General features: G+C 36.0%; 2 protein-coding genes and 1 long non-coding RNA gene across 4 annotated transcripts; 1 reads left to right on the plus strand and 2 right to left on the minus strand.

Annotated features, from left to right (window-relative positions):
- Positions 1-577: 577 nt before the first annotated feature.
- LOC108981753 lies at positions 578-6444 on the minus strand. The gene is made up of 4 exons (XR_001994607.2): positions 6141-6444; positions 5891-6071; positions 870-986; positions 578-762 (listed from the first exon to the last, which is right to left on the minus strand). It is a non-coding gene; the product is annotated as an uncharacterized LOC108981753 (long non-coding RNA).
- On the plus strand, positions 1361-4705 carry LOC108981748 (FT-interacting protein 1). Its single transcript, XM_018952996.2, has 2 exons — positions 1361-1808; positions 1939-4705. The coding sequence occupies exon 2, from the start codon at positions 2151-2153 to the stop codon at positions 4539-4541; it is 2391 nt and encodes a 796-aa protein (XP_018808541.2). The 5' UTR covers positions 1361-1808; positions 1939-2150; the 3' UTR covers positions 4542-4705.
- A 1623-nt stretch (positions 6445-8067) lies between the features above and the next one.
- Positions 8068-14403, minus strand: LOC108981744 (bZIP transcription factor TGA10). Of its 2 annotated transcripts, none has more exons than XM_018952991.2 (11): positions 13943-14403; positions 13679-13779; positions 12999-13090; positions 12773-12895; positions 12547-12615; positions 12386-12445; positions 12214-12291; positions 12048-12123; positions 11621-11892; positions 10628-10867; positions 8068-8448 (listed from the first exon to the last, which is right to left on the minus strand). In XM_018952991.2, the coding sequence occupies exons 1-11, from the start codon at positions 14113-14115 to the stop codon at positions 8299-8301; spliced, it is 1434 nt and encodes a 477-aa protein (XP_018808536.1). In that variant the 5' UTR covers positions 14116-14403; the 3' UTR covers positions 8068-8298. The 2 variants fall into 2 exon arrangements, with proteins under 2 accessions (XP_018808536.1, XP_035545268.1); XM_035689375.1 differs by having other exon boundaries at positions 8070-8448; positions 13679-13776.
- Positions 14404-16313: the final 1910 nt, after the last annotated feature.

The following is a 16313-nucleotide window of genomic DNA, read 5'->3' on the forward strand; positions in this document are numbered from 1 at the left end:
ACAATTATTCACATCACACACTCTATATTTATAACTTTTTATAAGATACCAGATTTTTTTATAGGATATTTTTCATAGAGTGTGGAATGATAAATAATAATTGATGAGAATAATTTTTCTAACACATAATACTAATTATATTTATAAAAAATTTACATATTCACGTGATTTTCTCATTGTATATTATTTTCATTAAAACAAATAAGATATAAGAAAAAAAATTTGTAGAAAGCCAAGTAAATATGTAAATTTTTTGTGAATACATTTAGCATTTACTATATATATCAATCTTTTGAGTTTGTTAGTTTTTAAATACACCAATAAATCCCCTAGTTAATATATCAATATGTAAAGAAAAATATTATATATCATCTTCAGTACATCTATAACTTTAGTTTAAATGGTTGATATATAAAATCATTTAGAATATATCACATTAATAAACGTGATTGAAAATGACAAAATTTAAAATCAAGATTAATATTACCTATAAATAAAATGGACTTGGAGAAATAAAAAGAGCTGGCTTGTTAAGATAAATATAAATAATTAAATGAGTCCCTTCCTATTAGTTTAAACTTTTAAATCAAGTGATGATTTTTCATGATATCAGAAAAAATATACTTAAACCTAGCTCTTCCATCAACTAAGTTTTTGAGATAAATAGCAATTTAACAGATATAAATATCTATAACAGGACTCAAATTTCACCCATTAAGCAAATCTGCTTCTGAGTTCCTGAAAATAGTTTGTCCAAAATATCTGTCAAAGGGAAGAAAGTAACGTTGAGAATAGGAAATTAAACTAAAGAGGGAGAATAAAGAAGGAGAATAATGTTCAAAAGCATCTTTATGAGCAAGGTCACTGACCCTTAAGCCTTGCCTTCTGCTTTGCTTTTGCTTTTGTTTAAGCTGGCACACTACTTTAGTAGTACCCTATGAATTTCTTTCTTTTAACTCTGTTTCTCTTGCTTTACATTATCTTCGCTGCAAAAAGAACAAAGTTGTCACATAGTCCAAGCAATGGTGCAGTTGGAAAACATAATGGTCTTGGATGCAGGAATCTTCACAAATTAAAGCTAGGAAGATAGGGAGAGGGGTAAGGTGAGGGGATTGTTTATGCAGTTTGACAATTTAACAAAGTTACAAAAGTAGAAAGAATCAAATAAAGTGTTCTTTGTACCGCACCACTCAGATATAAAATCTAAAAAGACTATCTTTGTCCTCCCAAGTGGAGCATCAACAATCCTTTAGAAGCATGGAATTTTGACAACTTTCCGACTTGCTTTTTTAATTATTTGTCTCGGTCTTAATTAATTTGCGTTTAAACAACGCCAAAGGTTTTGCTATCATTCTCCCTTCCAGCAGACCTGTAGTGCATAGTCCAATGACTTCCAATCAACACCTTGATCATTATGTTCTCTAATCCTTTTCATAAAAAATAAGTATTCTTTTTATCGTTTTAAACCATCACAAAAGGCAACATGAAGCTGGTAGTGGAGTTGCAGAAGCTACATAATAATACAAAGAAATGAGAACAGTCATCTAACCCGGCTATTGAAGTTGGCTCTGAAAACTGCAGAACAGGAACCCTATTTCCATCACCACCCCCTTTGGATTCTAACCTCTAGGATTCCAAATGCCTCGAAATTACCATTGAGATCGTGAATCTCTTGAGAAAAGTTATCTCACCATCTTTATCTTTCCAAAAGGCACTAACAGAACTCATGGCTTGAATACAACTCATTAAAAGCAGGTGAAGATTAACGGCATTCCAGCTGGTAAAGAAGTTTTTGTAATATGTCAAAGGTAAAGGGGACTTTAAAATCTCTCAAAGGAGAGTCTGAACAACTATCTATTCTCTTCTCTATATTAGGCAATGTATGTTTCAATGACTAGCATGGGTATTATGTGACTTGTGTTCATTTTCCTACTTCAGGTATCACGGATACAAGAGCAGTGAAAGATATCTCAACTACCACAGTTCTTGTATCTGGATTTTCAAGTGCTCCTGCAGTAGCTAACCAGCTGTGATACTTGGTCTTAAAGAGAAGAGAAGATCGAAGACCTTGGTAGAAGTGCAGTTCATACCACCACTTGCATCTACAAAGACAGAAGACTACCAGAAGAGAAGCACTCAAGCTTGCAGCAATGAGTTCGAAAGCTGCTCCTAACCAGCAAGAGGATTACAAACTGAAAGACATGAAACCACAGCTAGGAGAACGGTGGCCACATGGAGGACTCCGTGGGGGAGGCGGGTGGATTAGTAGTGAGAGGGCTACGAGCACTTATGATCTGGTCGAACAGATGTTTTATTTATATGCCCGGGTTGTGAAAGCTAAAGATCTTCCCACCAACCCTATAACTGGAAGCTGCGATCCCTACGTGGAAGTGAAGCTTGGGAATTATAAGGGAACAACTCAGCACTTCGAGAAGAAAATAAACCCAGAATGGAACCAGGTCTTTGCATTCTCAAAAGACAAGATTCAGTCTTCAATTCTCGAAGTTTATGTCAGAGACAGAGAGATTGTGGGAAGAGATGATTTTCTCGGCAAGGTGGTCTTCGACATGAATGAAGTGCCAACAAGGGTTCCACCTGACAGCCCTTTGGCACCTCAATGGTACAGATTAGAGAAACGGCAGGAGGATACCAAGGTGAAAGGAGAGGTTATGCTTGCTGTTTGGATGGGAACACAAGCAGATGAAGCTTTCCCAGAGGCCTGGCACTCGGATGCTGCCTCAGTTCGTGGAGACGGAGTTTTTAATATCCGGTCCAAGGTTTATGTTTCACCAAAACTGTGGTACCTCAGACTTAATGTAATTGAAGCTCAGGATGTTGAGCCACAAGACAGAAGCCAACCACCACAAGCTTTTGCGAAGGCTCGAGTCGGAAATCAGGTACTCAAAACAAAGATATGCCCAACACGAACCACCAACCCGCTCTGGAACGAAGATTTAATCTTCGTAGCAGCTGAACCTTTTGAAGAGCAGCTGGTGCTTACAGTTGAAAACAAAGTAACCCCTGCAAAAGATGAAATTTTGGGAACGATAAGCTTGCCACTAACCATGTTTGAGAGGCGCTTGGATCACAGGCCAGTCCATTCTCGCTGGTTCAACTTCGAAAAATATGGATTTGGTACTTTGGAGGGAGACAAGAGGCACGAGCTGAAGTTTGCAGGCAGGGTTCATCTCAGAGTCTGCCTTGAGGGTGCTTACCATGTACTGGATGAATCTACAATGTACATAAGTGACGTCCGACCCACTGCTAGGCAGCTGTGGAAGCAGCCAATTGGCATCCTTGAATTGGGTATTTTGAGTGCCCAGGGTCTTCTCCCAATGAAGACCAAGGATGGCAGGGGAGCTACAGATGCTTACTGTGTAGCCAGATATGGGCAGAAGTGGGTGCGAACCAGGACAATCATGGAAAGCTTCAGCCCCAAATGGAATGAGCAATATACATGGGAGGTCTATGACCCTAGCACCGTGATCACGTTGGGAGTTTTTGACAACTGCCATTTGGGTGGAAACGAGAAACCAGCTGCTGGCAGTGGAGCTCGAATTGACTCAAGAATTGGGAAGGTAAGAATCCGGCTATCAACCCTAGAAATGGATCGAATTTATACAAATTCTTACCCACTCCTGGTTTTACACCCATCTGGATTGAAAAAGATGGGTGAACTCCAGTTAGCAGTTCGATTCACTTGTCTCTCTCTAGCAAATTTAATCTACCTCTACGGCCACCCATTACTCCCAAAAATGCATTATCTACATCCCTTCACCGTGAACCAGTTGGATAGTTTGAGATATCAGGCCATGAACATTGTAGCAGTGAGGCTAGGCCGAGCGGAGCCACCACTAAGAAAAGAGGTTGTTGAGTATATGCTGGATGTCGATTCCCACATGTGGAGCATGAGACGGAGCAAAGCTAACTTCTTTAGAATCGTATCACTGTTTTCAGGAGTAATCTCTATAAGCAGGTGGCTTGGAGAGGTTTGTCATTGGAAGAACCCAGTTACTTCAGTTCTGGTTCATGTCCTGTTTATCATACTGATCTGCTACCCAGAATTGATCCTTCCAACCATCTTCCTGTACATGTTTCTTATCGGAATATGGAATTACCGGTTCAGGCCTAGGCATCCTCCTCATATGGATACTAAACTTTCATGGGCAGAAGCAGTTCACCCGGATGAACTGGATGAAGAGTTCGACACTTTTCCTACATCTAAGGCTCAAGATGTAGCACGTATGAGGTATGATAGGCTCAGGAGCGTAGCCGGAAGAATTCAGACGGTGATGGGGGATATTGCAACACAGGGGGAGAGATTTCACGCTCTACTTAGCTGGAGAGACACAAGAGCAACCAGCCTCTTCATTATTTTCTGCCTTATTGCAGCTGTTGTTCTTTACGTGACACCCTTTAGGATAGTTGCCTTTGTTGCAGGCATAGTTTGGCTACGACACCCCAGATTCAGAAGCAAGCTACCCTCAGTACCCAGCAATTTCTTCAGGAGACTGCCATCTCGTGCTGATAGCATGCTTTGAGCTGAAAGGGGACGACACAAGCAACTTATCGTTTTACTGTCAAATCATATTGCATTTCTTTTTGACTGTTTGTATTATTGAAGTCAGCATGCTTGTATTTTTTTAATTCTAAGTTTCTCTGGTGTTTGGAACTTGGTTATCTCTAGGAAAAATATGTTATTCCAAAATTTTTCCACAAAGTTCTGCTGAGTATCTTCTCTCTATCTTAATACATCCAAAAGCTCAGGTGCTCAAAAAATAAAAATAAAAACATCCAAAACCCCAAATCAAGTCATGAGCTTATCAGTATTCGACATGAGTTTCAGCTAATTGGAACCATGTAAGCTCGCGACTTGACAAAAGATGACCTTCGATTTCCCATGTTCACAATGAAATTCGTGCATGTATGTACATATATCCAAGTTGAAGTGTAACTCCAGCAGAGAAGATAAGAGGTTAACGTTTCTTATATTTTTAATAACCCTTTTGACCTGTAATACCCGAAAGTGAAAATAAAATGAGCGCTAATCAAGATACATAACAGGCAGCACTAATATCCTTATGTAGCACCAGAAGGAGAAGAAGGGTGGATCTGTTGAATTAGGACACACGCACTGCCACACACACGTTTGATAAGTTGCATTACTAGATAACAAAATGCCCAAAAAGAAATTTTATCTTAAGGCAAAAACTGTCCAACACAAAAGTTCGGTTCTGCTAGTAAAATTTCAACGAACACCTATGATCTAGTCAAACAACCTCCAGTAGAAAATTATCATGAGAACAACTTAAGTATTTTCTCTAAGACACTATCTCAAGAGGATTCCTTCCTAACTTGACTAGAAACCTCGCGGCCAGATAGCTCAAGTCTGGGACAAACTTAAATTAACTTTATCAATGCGGCATCAACCAGCTTTTGATCATTTTTCTTCTCTAACGGGAGTGCCTTCTTTTCATACAATTTGTCAAGAAAAACCTAATTAGTAACTATGATTGTTCAAAGAAGTAGACATTGTATGGGGGATGACAATACTCCGAATTCTTAAAATCATGTTTCCCATTATTAAAGATCATATGCATGAAGCAAAAATAGACATGAATAGAGCATATGGATGAGGTCATACGGGAATGGCTGTTTTCAATATAGAAAAAGAAAAATCTTGAAGCGGAAAAGCAGAAGAAATGGAAGAAAAGTACCAAAACTTGAGTAAAAAATATAGATTAATTGCCGTAAAATGCGCAAGTGCATATCAAGTATTCTTGCTGGATCATGCTGTATTATAAACATGCGAAGTGAATAATCGAAAACAACCGCAATTTTTAATTCTGAAGAAGATAAATGTACAAAATAAAAAAACTGGTAAACAAACCTTCCTCTCTGCCTCAAAGTTCACTCCTTTTCCTTTATTTTTCTTCTTTCTACACCTTTTGCCAAGTAATTGTCATCAAACATTTATAAATTGACCCCAGAAATGTCGACCTTGGTGGAAGTTGCAACCTTATAAGATTGGTTCACATGTCTTGAGGGAATGCCACTGATCTTGAATGGCCCTATCATGTCATAAATTCAGCAATACCGAACATTCGTAGAAAACGATAAAAACTAGTGCGAGTACATACATTTTTAGAGACTATCCCACACTCAGCTCCAGTTGTCTTCCATTTTCTCCAGTTTGTTAGTCAGAGGAAAAGCTTTTAATAGCGAAGGAGACGTACTGAACAAAATGAACAACGGAAGCCGCCAGCTTGGGATCGTGGAGGGGGAAGACGCCGCCGTTATTGGCCATGATGGCCCTGAGGCCGTGCTTGTGGTGCGTCTTGGATCTCGAGTACTTGCCCGCGCCGCGAACCGGACCTGGGTTCAGACTTCTTCCGACGCCTCTCACCTTCGTCACCACTGGACTGCGCAAGCAGCGCAACGAAAACTTTCGTATATCTGCGCTTTAAAATGAAATGACAAGCCAGTCTTTTAATTTGAGTATAAGGCTAAGTTTAGATTTTTAACTACACTCAATTTATCTCAATTCATCATTATAATTTTTTCAAATTTTAATATAAAATATAATAAATAATTTAATTTTTTCAAATATTAAAATAATAATAATATTAAAAAATAATATTCTAATAATATTTTATCATCTCAACTCAACTTACTTCAACATCTAAACACACCCTAAATCATTATAAATAGTAAAGCTAGCGGAACATCTCGTAAAAAGAAATGATATTTGAGTATATTATTTTTTAAAAAAAATTGAATAAATCTGAAATATATATAAAAAGAAATTAATTATTAACTTCATCCTTTTTTTAAAAAATACATGTATAATTTATGATCCTATATAATATTATTTTTTATAAAAATAAATTTAAAAATAAATTATAATTTAATATATCACATCATATTTTAAAAAGAAAATACTGATAAGTGATGCTACAAACCACGGTGGATTCCACCAATGGATGCTACAAACAAGGACAAATGCACTTTTTTTTATATACATTTTTGTATATATTTTAATCTTTAAAAAAATTATAATATTAATAAAAAAAATTTTAATCATTAGGTAAAAAAATTATAAAAGAAAAATTATAAAAAAAAACATGGGTGAAATCGATCGGTGGATTTAACATTTTTCAATACTAATTTGCCCCGACACAATTCGCAACTGTTAATTACAAATCTTGAGGTGATTTATTTTTAATACTATTGTCGGCGTCTAATTTGATAGTTAAGAATTTGAAAATATTATACCGAGAAATCAATAAAAATGTGACAAATCTCCGTATACACAAAATTATCTTTCATTCTCACTCCCAGGTTTAGATTGTGACACGAAGAATATTTCTGGCATATGTAATGGACCTTGCATGTTCTTCAATTATCTCCTTCATTTGAGCAGCCTTGTTTCTTAATTGATTTAATTACTCCCATAATGTGACTTTCTTGTTAAAAAAAATAATACTAGATATAGTTATAGGATCTGCAAATCACGCACATTCCCTTTAAAAAAAAAAGTAAGATTTATCGTTAAAAAATTAATTTTTTTAATATGTGTATCAAATTTATCTTCTATTTAAAAAAGAATGCACAGAATTTACACTCCTTAAAAATATAAATTTTATTTCTCGATCATATATATATATATATATATAATACGGTCATTTCAAGTTGAAAATTGGAGAATATATATCTCCCTTAGTTTTTTTTTTTTTTTTGGTTATTTTCTAGACTACAAACTGCCTGAGCCCAGTTTTGGGAGAACTGAAAGAGGCCCATGCATATTTGTAGATGAATATTTGTCAGTTTAAAACGACGACTATGAAGATGCATGCAGCAATATGAAAGGCCAGATGGACGTTTCGGTTTCAACTTTCGACACCCGGCTTTGGTTTTCCTTCTAAAGCCAAAGAATTCCTTGTCTTCTTTTACTCTGACATTCTTTAATTATTAGCAAACACCAAATCAAACCTCCTCCTCCTTTTTCTTCTCCTCCTCCTTTCTCACCCATCTATTTCTCAGTAAAAAATGGCTGCCGAAACCATTAACTCTGCTCTAAAAATTCCTTATCCCATAAGGAAAAAAGAAGAAGAGATGTTTCTATTACTGGTTCAAGATTCCCAAATTGTCTATCTATGGTTCTATACAATCCTATGGAAATTATGAGAAAGTGGAGATCATCAAGGAATTGAAGACATGATCGATCATCAATAGTTATATATATTAAGGAAAAGATCATAGAAAATATATCATGTGAGTCTTAGGTTTTTTTTTTTATCATTCCTGTCGAGGTCGTGCTAGCCAGAGAGAACTAAGAGCTCGGAGACGATGGAAGTACTCTGCAATTGCCAGAAAACACCTTGCAGCTTGGCGGATCGTCAGAATTTGGTGCAGCCGATGAATGGTCTGGTGCCTCAGATTATCTGCCTGTAAGTATCATATTTATTTTCCATAAATATTCCATAGAAAATGTCAAAACAAGAAAATGAAGAAGTTTCTTAACATGACTTTAAGAAAACAACGAAGGATTACAGATTTTCTTTGTAAATTTACTTTTATATAATATCTTAATGACTAAAGTATTTCTTTAGATCTATTTGGTTTGATTGCTTGTCAGGACGGCTAAAGAAATTATAGCTTCACTGTGACTTTTGAGAACGGAAAATCACGTGGAATTGGTATTTAGTCTTGGTTAAGTGTAGGTGTCATAAATATAGATGCATGCATTTTTCTAGAGATTTGACTAGAAGAAATATTACACATGTACTATTTTGTGAAAATTATTCAAGAACTACTATTAATTAATCAGAATGCTTTTGTTTTTCGTTTTATATGAAGGATTCTTAATTTTCCAAAGTTTAAAGGCAGGATTATTGACTCTCTCATGATCTGCTAATTCATGTCTCACATTTCAAAAGAAAACAGTAACGATGAGACATTGAGATCCTCAATGCTAGCTTTTGGACTAAAACATGGAATTGTAGTTCTACAAGTCAACTTGTGGCCTATATTAAATGGTCAAACACAAGACTAAATATATATATATATATATATATTTATAAGGTCTTGTTTAGAAGATTGATCAACTAAATATTGCTAATAATCATGATGGGGGGTCGAATTTATCTTCACTTTCCACAGTTTGATTGGTCAAGACCTTGACCACAATCCCAACGTATATAGTCATATATTCATGTTTCTGGGTAGCTAAGGATCAAATTTATCCAAGTTCGTGTCGTGCTTTCAAATTCAGGGTGATAATTTTCAAGGGTTTAATCCTGCATTCTTTCTACCCTCAGGCCCACCCACTCCTCGATAATCTAACATATATCATATTCAACAATTCATGTGTAAACGTAAGTTTTGAACCGATCGAGCGAGGGAGATATTTATAATATTATTATCAATATTAATATTTATGAAGTTGTTATTCAAAAAAAAGATTAGTTTTATGGGTAATTATACCCTTACAACCGATTCATTACTCCTTTTCTACTTATATTATATTTGAAATTTTTTAATTTTTTATTATTTTCTTTTAAGTATTTTCTTAACATCTTTAATCATTAAAAAAAATTAAAATATATATATAATTTTATTAATAATCATTTCCTTAACTATTAAATAAAATTAAAAAATAAAATATAAAAAAATTGTAAATAAGTAGTAGAATTCTATCTATTAGTTTATATATATATGGGCCTACATATGTATGGTGGTGTTAGTCAAACGGTTACGACCATGACATCACGCAGACATGGGGTTACTAATTACCAGATCTGCCGGGTATGGGTATCTATATCTGCATAAAAGGAACAACCTTTTAAGCAGTGGGTACACGTGTACTTGATGCTTGGAAACCATCATCCACGTGGGGACACTCATTCTAGCTAGCGATTTTGTAGGTACGTGGCGATCTTAATTTTTAGCAGAGAATTACTATTCGAGTCACGAATTAGAATCGTTTTAGAGATGGCTTGACTTTGATTTACGATTAGGTTTTGGTAATTTTTATATATTTTAAACAGCATATTCTGAACATTTCTTATCAATTTTATGGAAACTTTAGTTTCTTTGTTTTTTTGTCTTATATACGTTTTCAGTCAAATAGAAAGTCTAGACCGGAACATAGATGTGATTGTATATATTAATTTAGTACTTCTAAATTACTATATGCGTTACTTCTAAAACACACAATGCATTAACGCATACAATAGGAGTAGGGTAATTAAAATAATGCCTAAAGTAGCGCCTATCAAGCAAATAATTACCTACTTACAAACATTTTACGTGAGGCAGACATATCTATAAGTACATCTACTGGTGTAGTAGATTGCATGCCGTAAACGCCATCCACCTCACCAGAGTGAGACATGGAGAAGTTATGTCCTGGGGTAGGTTTCCTAACCCAAACAAGAACATGATATGGTTCGGTTCCGGCCCCATGGCCCACATGCATGCATGTAGTAATCAAAACCACCCTTGTGGCCGAACAATATTATCATGATTTAGACAGTGATGAAATATCCCATCGAAAGAGAGTGAGAGAGAGTGTTATATATATATATATATAGATAACAGCTTGGAGTTGGAGTTATTGGCGTACCTGTCTAACAAAGCCTTCAAGGGTGGAGAGCTTGTTCATGGCCATGGCCATCTGCCCCATATAGCTGGCCATGATGGGAGGGCAGCTCAATGAATCTGCGGTTATGGTATCTACCAGTGACTGGTTTAGAGCATCAAGACCTTGAGAAAGAGCCTCTTCAGCCTCCTGTGTAGATTGTTGTAACCCACATATACCCAATATCTGTTGCTCCGTTAATGGCTCAATTTGATTCAATATAATCTGGCATAAAACACACATACAACAAAACACAAGACTTTAGATATCTCTAGTATTACCAGATCATATGCAATTGATCTTTTTCATCACAGATGCAGAATATTGTTTTCTTCGATCACCAGAATTTAGTTTACGTGGTGGTGATTTATTTACTATAAACAAAAAGGAGGGATGGACATGGTGTTGAGATATTTGTTTTCATTAATGAATAAAGAGACCCCGCGGGTGGGCAGCTCTCTTCGATCTAGCTAGTTCTGTCTCAAACCAGAAATTGTAATACGCATTCATCGCTTTATAGGAATGACATCTACATCCACCCAATATGAGAAACCCTCACGATACCTTTCGTCATTCATTGATTTTTATTCATTATACGATATCTTCCTTGCAAGTGGCACCGACAAGTTCGACACTGCATTTATCGTCGTTTATATACCCTCGTGCCGCAGTAGTGGTAGTGGTACTACTGCATGTCTCATCATCATCATTTTCCAATTACACTAACTATATATATATATATATATAAAGGGATTTTATCTAATAATTCTACTAGTGTTAGCTATTGATCACCTAATTCATGCATAAGGATTTTTATGGATATTTCTTTTTTCAAGCATTTTATCATATTGATCTTGATCAGCGTTTGATTTCCTTTCCCACGTATTTTTGCGAAGTTTTTGAAACTTGAAAGAGCTTAGACGAAGAAGTTATAATCATTATCTATGTTATTCTGAAAACAGCAATGGTCCGGAGTACCTTGATGAGTTCAGAAGGCTTGAATCCACCCATCCACATAAAGCATCGCTCGGCTGGAGTCTTCCACATGCCGGAAACAAGATGGAACACGTCGGTTTTGGCCACCATGCTTTTAAGGTTCATCGCCTCGTCATAGTGTACTAAGTAATTTTCAACAAAGAGCCGAAGCTCGTTCTCTGGCAAATGCTCCTGTACTGCTGCTCGGAGCTCACACGTGATCCTATGATGTTCCTCCAGCCACCTCGCATACTCCATGTCGAAGACAGCAGCATCTGAAAAACAAAATAAAATGGTTCTAGCATGAAACGAAAATGACAAAACTTAACTTGAGGTAGTCGAGAAAACAAAAGTAACAACCAAGAGCATTAATAAACATGCATGATTTTTTTTTTTTTTTAATGGATGGATTGGAAATATATATATATACCTGAGCTAATGTTGCTCACAGCAACTGGAAGTCCTTGTTCTCCTCCTAAAAGAGATCCTCCCCCTAGAAATATGCCCTGGGAGAAAGCCAGTGATCTTGATTAGTAAGTACTACGTACATATATAATCTAGCAGCAACAATGGCTCAAAGAAGAAAGGGTCCTTACTTGAGATCTAGCTCTTTGCAGCTCTTGTTCCAGCTGCGTAAGCTTTATCCTGCTTGATTCTAACTGTTGAACATATGCCTGTAGTGCAACAAAAAATGCTTTAGAACCAATAAAATTAAGATTCTGTCTCAAATAATACAACCAAAAAAATGATAATTTTATGCGAATTTACCTTTTTTCTAAGCCTGCTTTTCCGAGCTGCCTCTCTATTTTGAGCAAGTCTTCTCAGTGTCTGCTTGGAAATAATCATAAACCGCACGTTGAACATTGTCCGACAATCAAACGAGAGTTCGAATTAGTTAATTCAAGCGAAGACAGGAACCAAAGAAGTACCTTAGGGTCTGGCGTTTTGGGTCCTTCCTGCTCTGAACTCGACGTGGGACCTTTGCGGCTACCTTCACGCTGCCACAACAATATTAAAAAGATAACAAAATCAGGGCAATTAAAGTACAAAAGTGTACTCCAGAATCTCAGTTGTTAGTAGGCTACTGCACATATATTATTTCTGGTTTAGTTATTGTTATACTTCCTTCTTAATTACATTAAACAACTGCACTACCTTGATCGATTTGGCAGGTTCAGGCCCCGAGGAAGCATCATTGCGTGCGTTGGCCAACTCCATCGATGGCTCTGATGGTCTCTTAGAACCACTTGTTGAGGAAGAAACCAATCCCGTACTAATCTACCAAATACAAACAAATCCAGCATGTCAAATGATTTGAAAAATATGGTAAATAATGAACGTCAATAAACTAATAGTGTAATAAGAGTTAGACTAAAGATACTTTTGTTGATGATGGCTCTACGTGCATAGGCTGAGATGGGAAAATGTTCAGAGTCGGAGGCCTCATTCCTTGGCTCTCTGCAGAAAAATAACCTGACAACCATTTATTATCGTCAGAGAGAAGAGATATCAATTTTCTAAGAGGAAAAATGATTAAATTTGGAGGACCCAAGTGAGGGGAAAGGGAGACGACGAGGCACTGAAGGATAGAGTTATGAAATTAATTAGTCTTTGGGATCGTCATGCATTTTTGGCTCATTGCCATCCAAATAAGAAAAGGAGGAAAGAAATTGAAAAAGGCGCAGAAAACCGAAACCAACTTTTGATAGCCTTATTCAGTACATGCGGGATTATAAATTAACGAAGGCATGATCAGCGGGTTGTTGCAGGTCATGGTCCAAGCTCCATACAGCAAGAAACAAAGAAAATCAGAGAGAGAGAGAGAGAGAGATTTTCAAAACTGAAATTATTATTATTACTGCTTTCTGAGAGGATTCGGTCAAAGAAAGTACTGGGGAAGGGATTTCAACAGTACTGTTGGACATGCTTTTCCTGTGAGCCAAACAGCCATAATTCCACAAAAGAATCTCCCAACAGAAAACAAAAACAAGAGGGAAAAAACCTCATAATTTGAAAGGACAAACAGAGACGGAGAAAAAAGGAAGGGGAGAGAGAGCTCACGTCTTTGGTCATGGAGAGTATTAGGGTCTTGTCCATCAAGGTAGAGAAAAAGGGCTTGATCTAATTCTCCCAAATCATAAGCTCCAGTATCTTTGCTTCTGCTGACACCAAAATTTAATGGGGAAAAATGAAGGAAAATTATAATAGGAAGAGCTAAAACGTGTACAACTCGGTCTATATAGGCTGTGATCGATGAAAGAGAATGAAGATAAAAAGGGATAATATTCTAGTCTTTTCTTTCGTTCTCATAGTAAATTAAATTACATGAGGTTGCCAGGGACGGAAGATGATGAAGATGATTGCATCATTCCATAAGGAATCTGATGATGGTGATGATCTTGTATCTGATGCTGGTGCTGCTGTTGATATTGTTGCTGCTGCAGCTGCTGTTGTTGTACTTGGGTTGACTGGCTGGTGGCCTTAATATTGGAAGCCATGAAAGGAGCCCTTTAAAGCTTGGTTTTTTGATCTTCTTCTCCAACTAATTTAAGCGTTCCTGAAAATCCCATTAAAGGTCAAACCGCCACCTACTTTTTCCTCCTGATACCATTATTTTCTCTCCTATAGCAACCCGAATTAAGGAGTAGCGAAAAGAGCAATTAAATCGAAAGAGAGGAGGAGAGAGTAGTCGGTTATGGTTAACTAGTGGAGGGAGCTCGGTAAGAAGATGCAGGAAGAGAGAGAGAGAAAAAAAAAGGAAAAAAAGAGAGAAGAAGGAAAGAGGAAAATGAATTGAATGCAAACAAACAAAAGATGAAAGCTTTTTAATTTCAGCTCTCTCTGTCTCTCTCTATTCTATATCTCTCATAAGAAGCAGACGACTTTCTGAAAACCAAAAATCTTTAGATAAAGCGGTTCATAAGAATAAGATATGGCTTTCAACTCTCTTATCTGTCTCTCTTTCTTAAGAGAAGCCACAGAAGACCTGGGAGGAACAACCCTTTTCAATTAAGGAAAAATCATCTCGGGTGGTACTTTGGAAACGGCCAATGGCTTTCTTGTCCAGGCCTCTTAGTTATATTCTAAGAATTTGAAATGACAAAAAACCCTTTCTTGGTTTCAGTTTTTACCATTGACGTTTCCATGCAAACTTACACGTAGATGGCTCAGGCGGCTCCCCTGTCTAGATCGATACAAGAACATAATCGCTTAGCCGCTTCTCTCTATTTTCTTTTCTTTCTTTCTTTTATATTTTTATTTAATGTTTTCTTTTTCCAGCTCTCAGTTAAGAATGATAGTTACACTACTCAGGGTGTAAGTTACGTGTATTTTTTTTTAAAAAAAAAAGATAATTATGAGATTTATATAAAAAAAAATTAATTTTTAAATAATGAAATAAACTCTTTTTTAAAAAAAATGTGTGAGAATTACACCTTTAAATTGTACGTAATATATAAAGAATTGGTACAAAATAACATACAAAAACCTCTCCCAAAACAACTTGGTAAGATGCCATTCATATTTCTACCATGCATATATGGTACCTTCACATATCCCAATTAAAATGTCAAATCATATCGGATTGGAGGTGGTTTTTTTTTTTTTTTTTAATATACATATAAGCGGAAAACAATTTTCCTGCTTATACTTGCCCATATCTCGATCGATATCAGCTAGGAGAATAAGTTGATGGCCCAATCAAGAGAATTCATGTTCAACAATGAAATATTACAACAAATATCCTAAAATTTGGGTAAACTAGGTTGCATCTTTACTATTGACAAGCATATGAAAGTTTGCGTCACCTTCTATCCCAGAGAATAGATATATATAGAAAAATATTTCAGTCATAAAAAATTATACAAAAACAATCATATAAATTAATGTGGCTAGATGTGATTCGACAGATTATAAAATTATTTTTATTATAAAATAGATCTAACAAATTAAATAAAATCACATCAATTTATAAGATTATTAAGAGTTATTCCACTAAAATTTGGGTGCAACACGTTTTGAATTCAACTATATTGTCCAACAAAAATCAGATGGAAGAAAAATATTTGAACATAATTAGTAATAATATTAAAATAGTATAATTATTAACTATCCACACAAAAAATAAAAATAAATAAAAAATAAAAACCAAAAAGAGGTACCGCATTGGAATTATGAAACAGAAGAATATTATGGTATTATGGTCTAAAAAAATTCAGCGCTCACTACCTAACGGAAGGGCAAGCCTTGCGTTTCATATTCTTCGAGGGCAGTATTATCATTAATTACCTTTTTTTTTCTTTCATTTTTCTCCTTCACATTTCGTAATAATGATTATTAGAGGCAGCTGTTTACCAGGTGACGCATGTAGGACCGTTGACTATTGAACACGTGTCAATTTAGAGTTCCATTTTGGTTTTGGGAGGTTGAGGAGTGGGACCCACCGATCGCGCAAAATGTGAAAATGGATCGAACGGCTGCGAGGTCGGACCTCAAAGTCTGGTCCAGGAAGGGACCCACCGAGACCGGCCCCAACCTTTTCCGCCATTTTTTAACTCCCGGGCTTCTAACTACCCCTAAAAATAATAAGGACCGTCTTGCTAACTGCAAAGAAAATCATACATGATGTTTAAATTACATATAAAAGTTATTTTTTCTTTTATAGAAACAATGACTATACATAAAAGTATACGTGGCA

The sequence above is a fragment of the Juglans regia genome, chromosome 4, assembly GCF_001411555.2.
Source record: "Juglans regia cultivar Chandler chromosome 4, Walnut 2.0, whole genome shotgun sequence".
Lineage (NCBI taxonomy): Eukaryota > Viridiplantae > Streptophyta > Magnoliopsida > Fagales > Juglandaceae > Juglans > Juglans regia.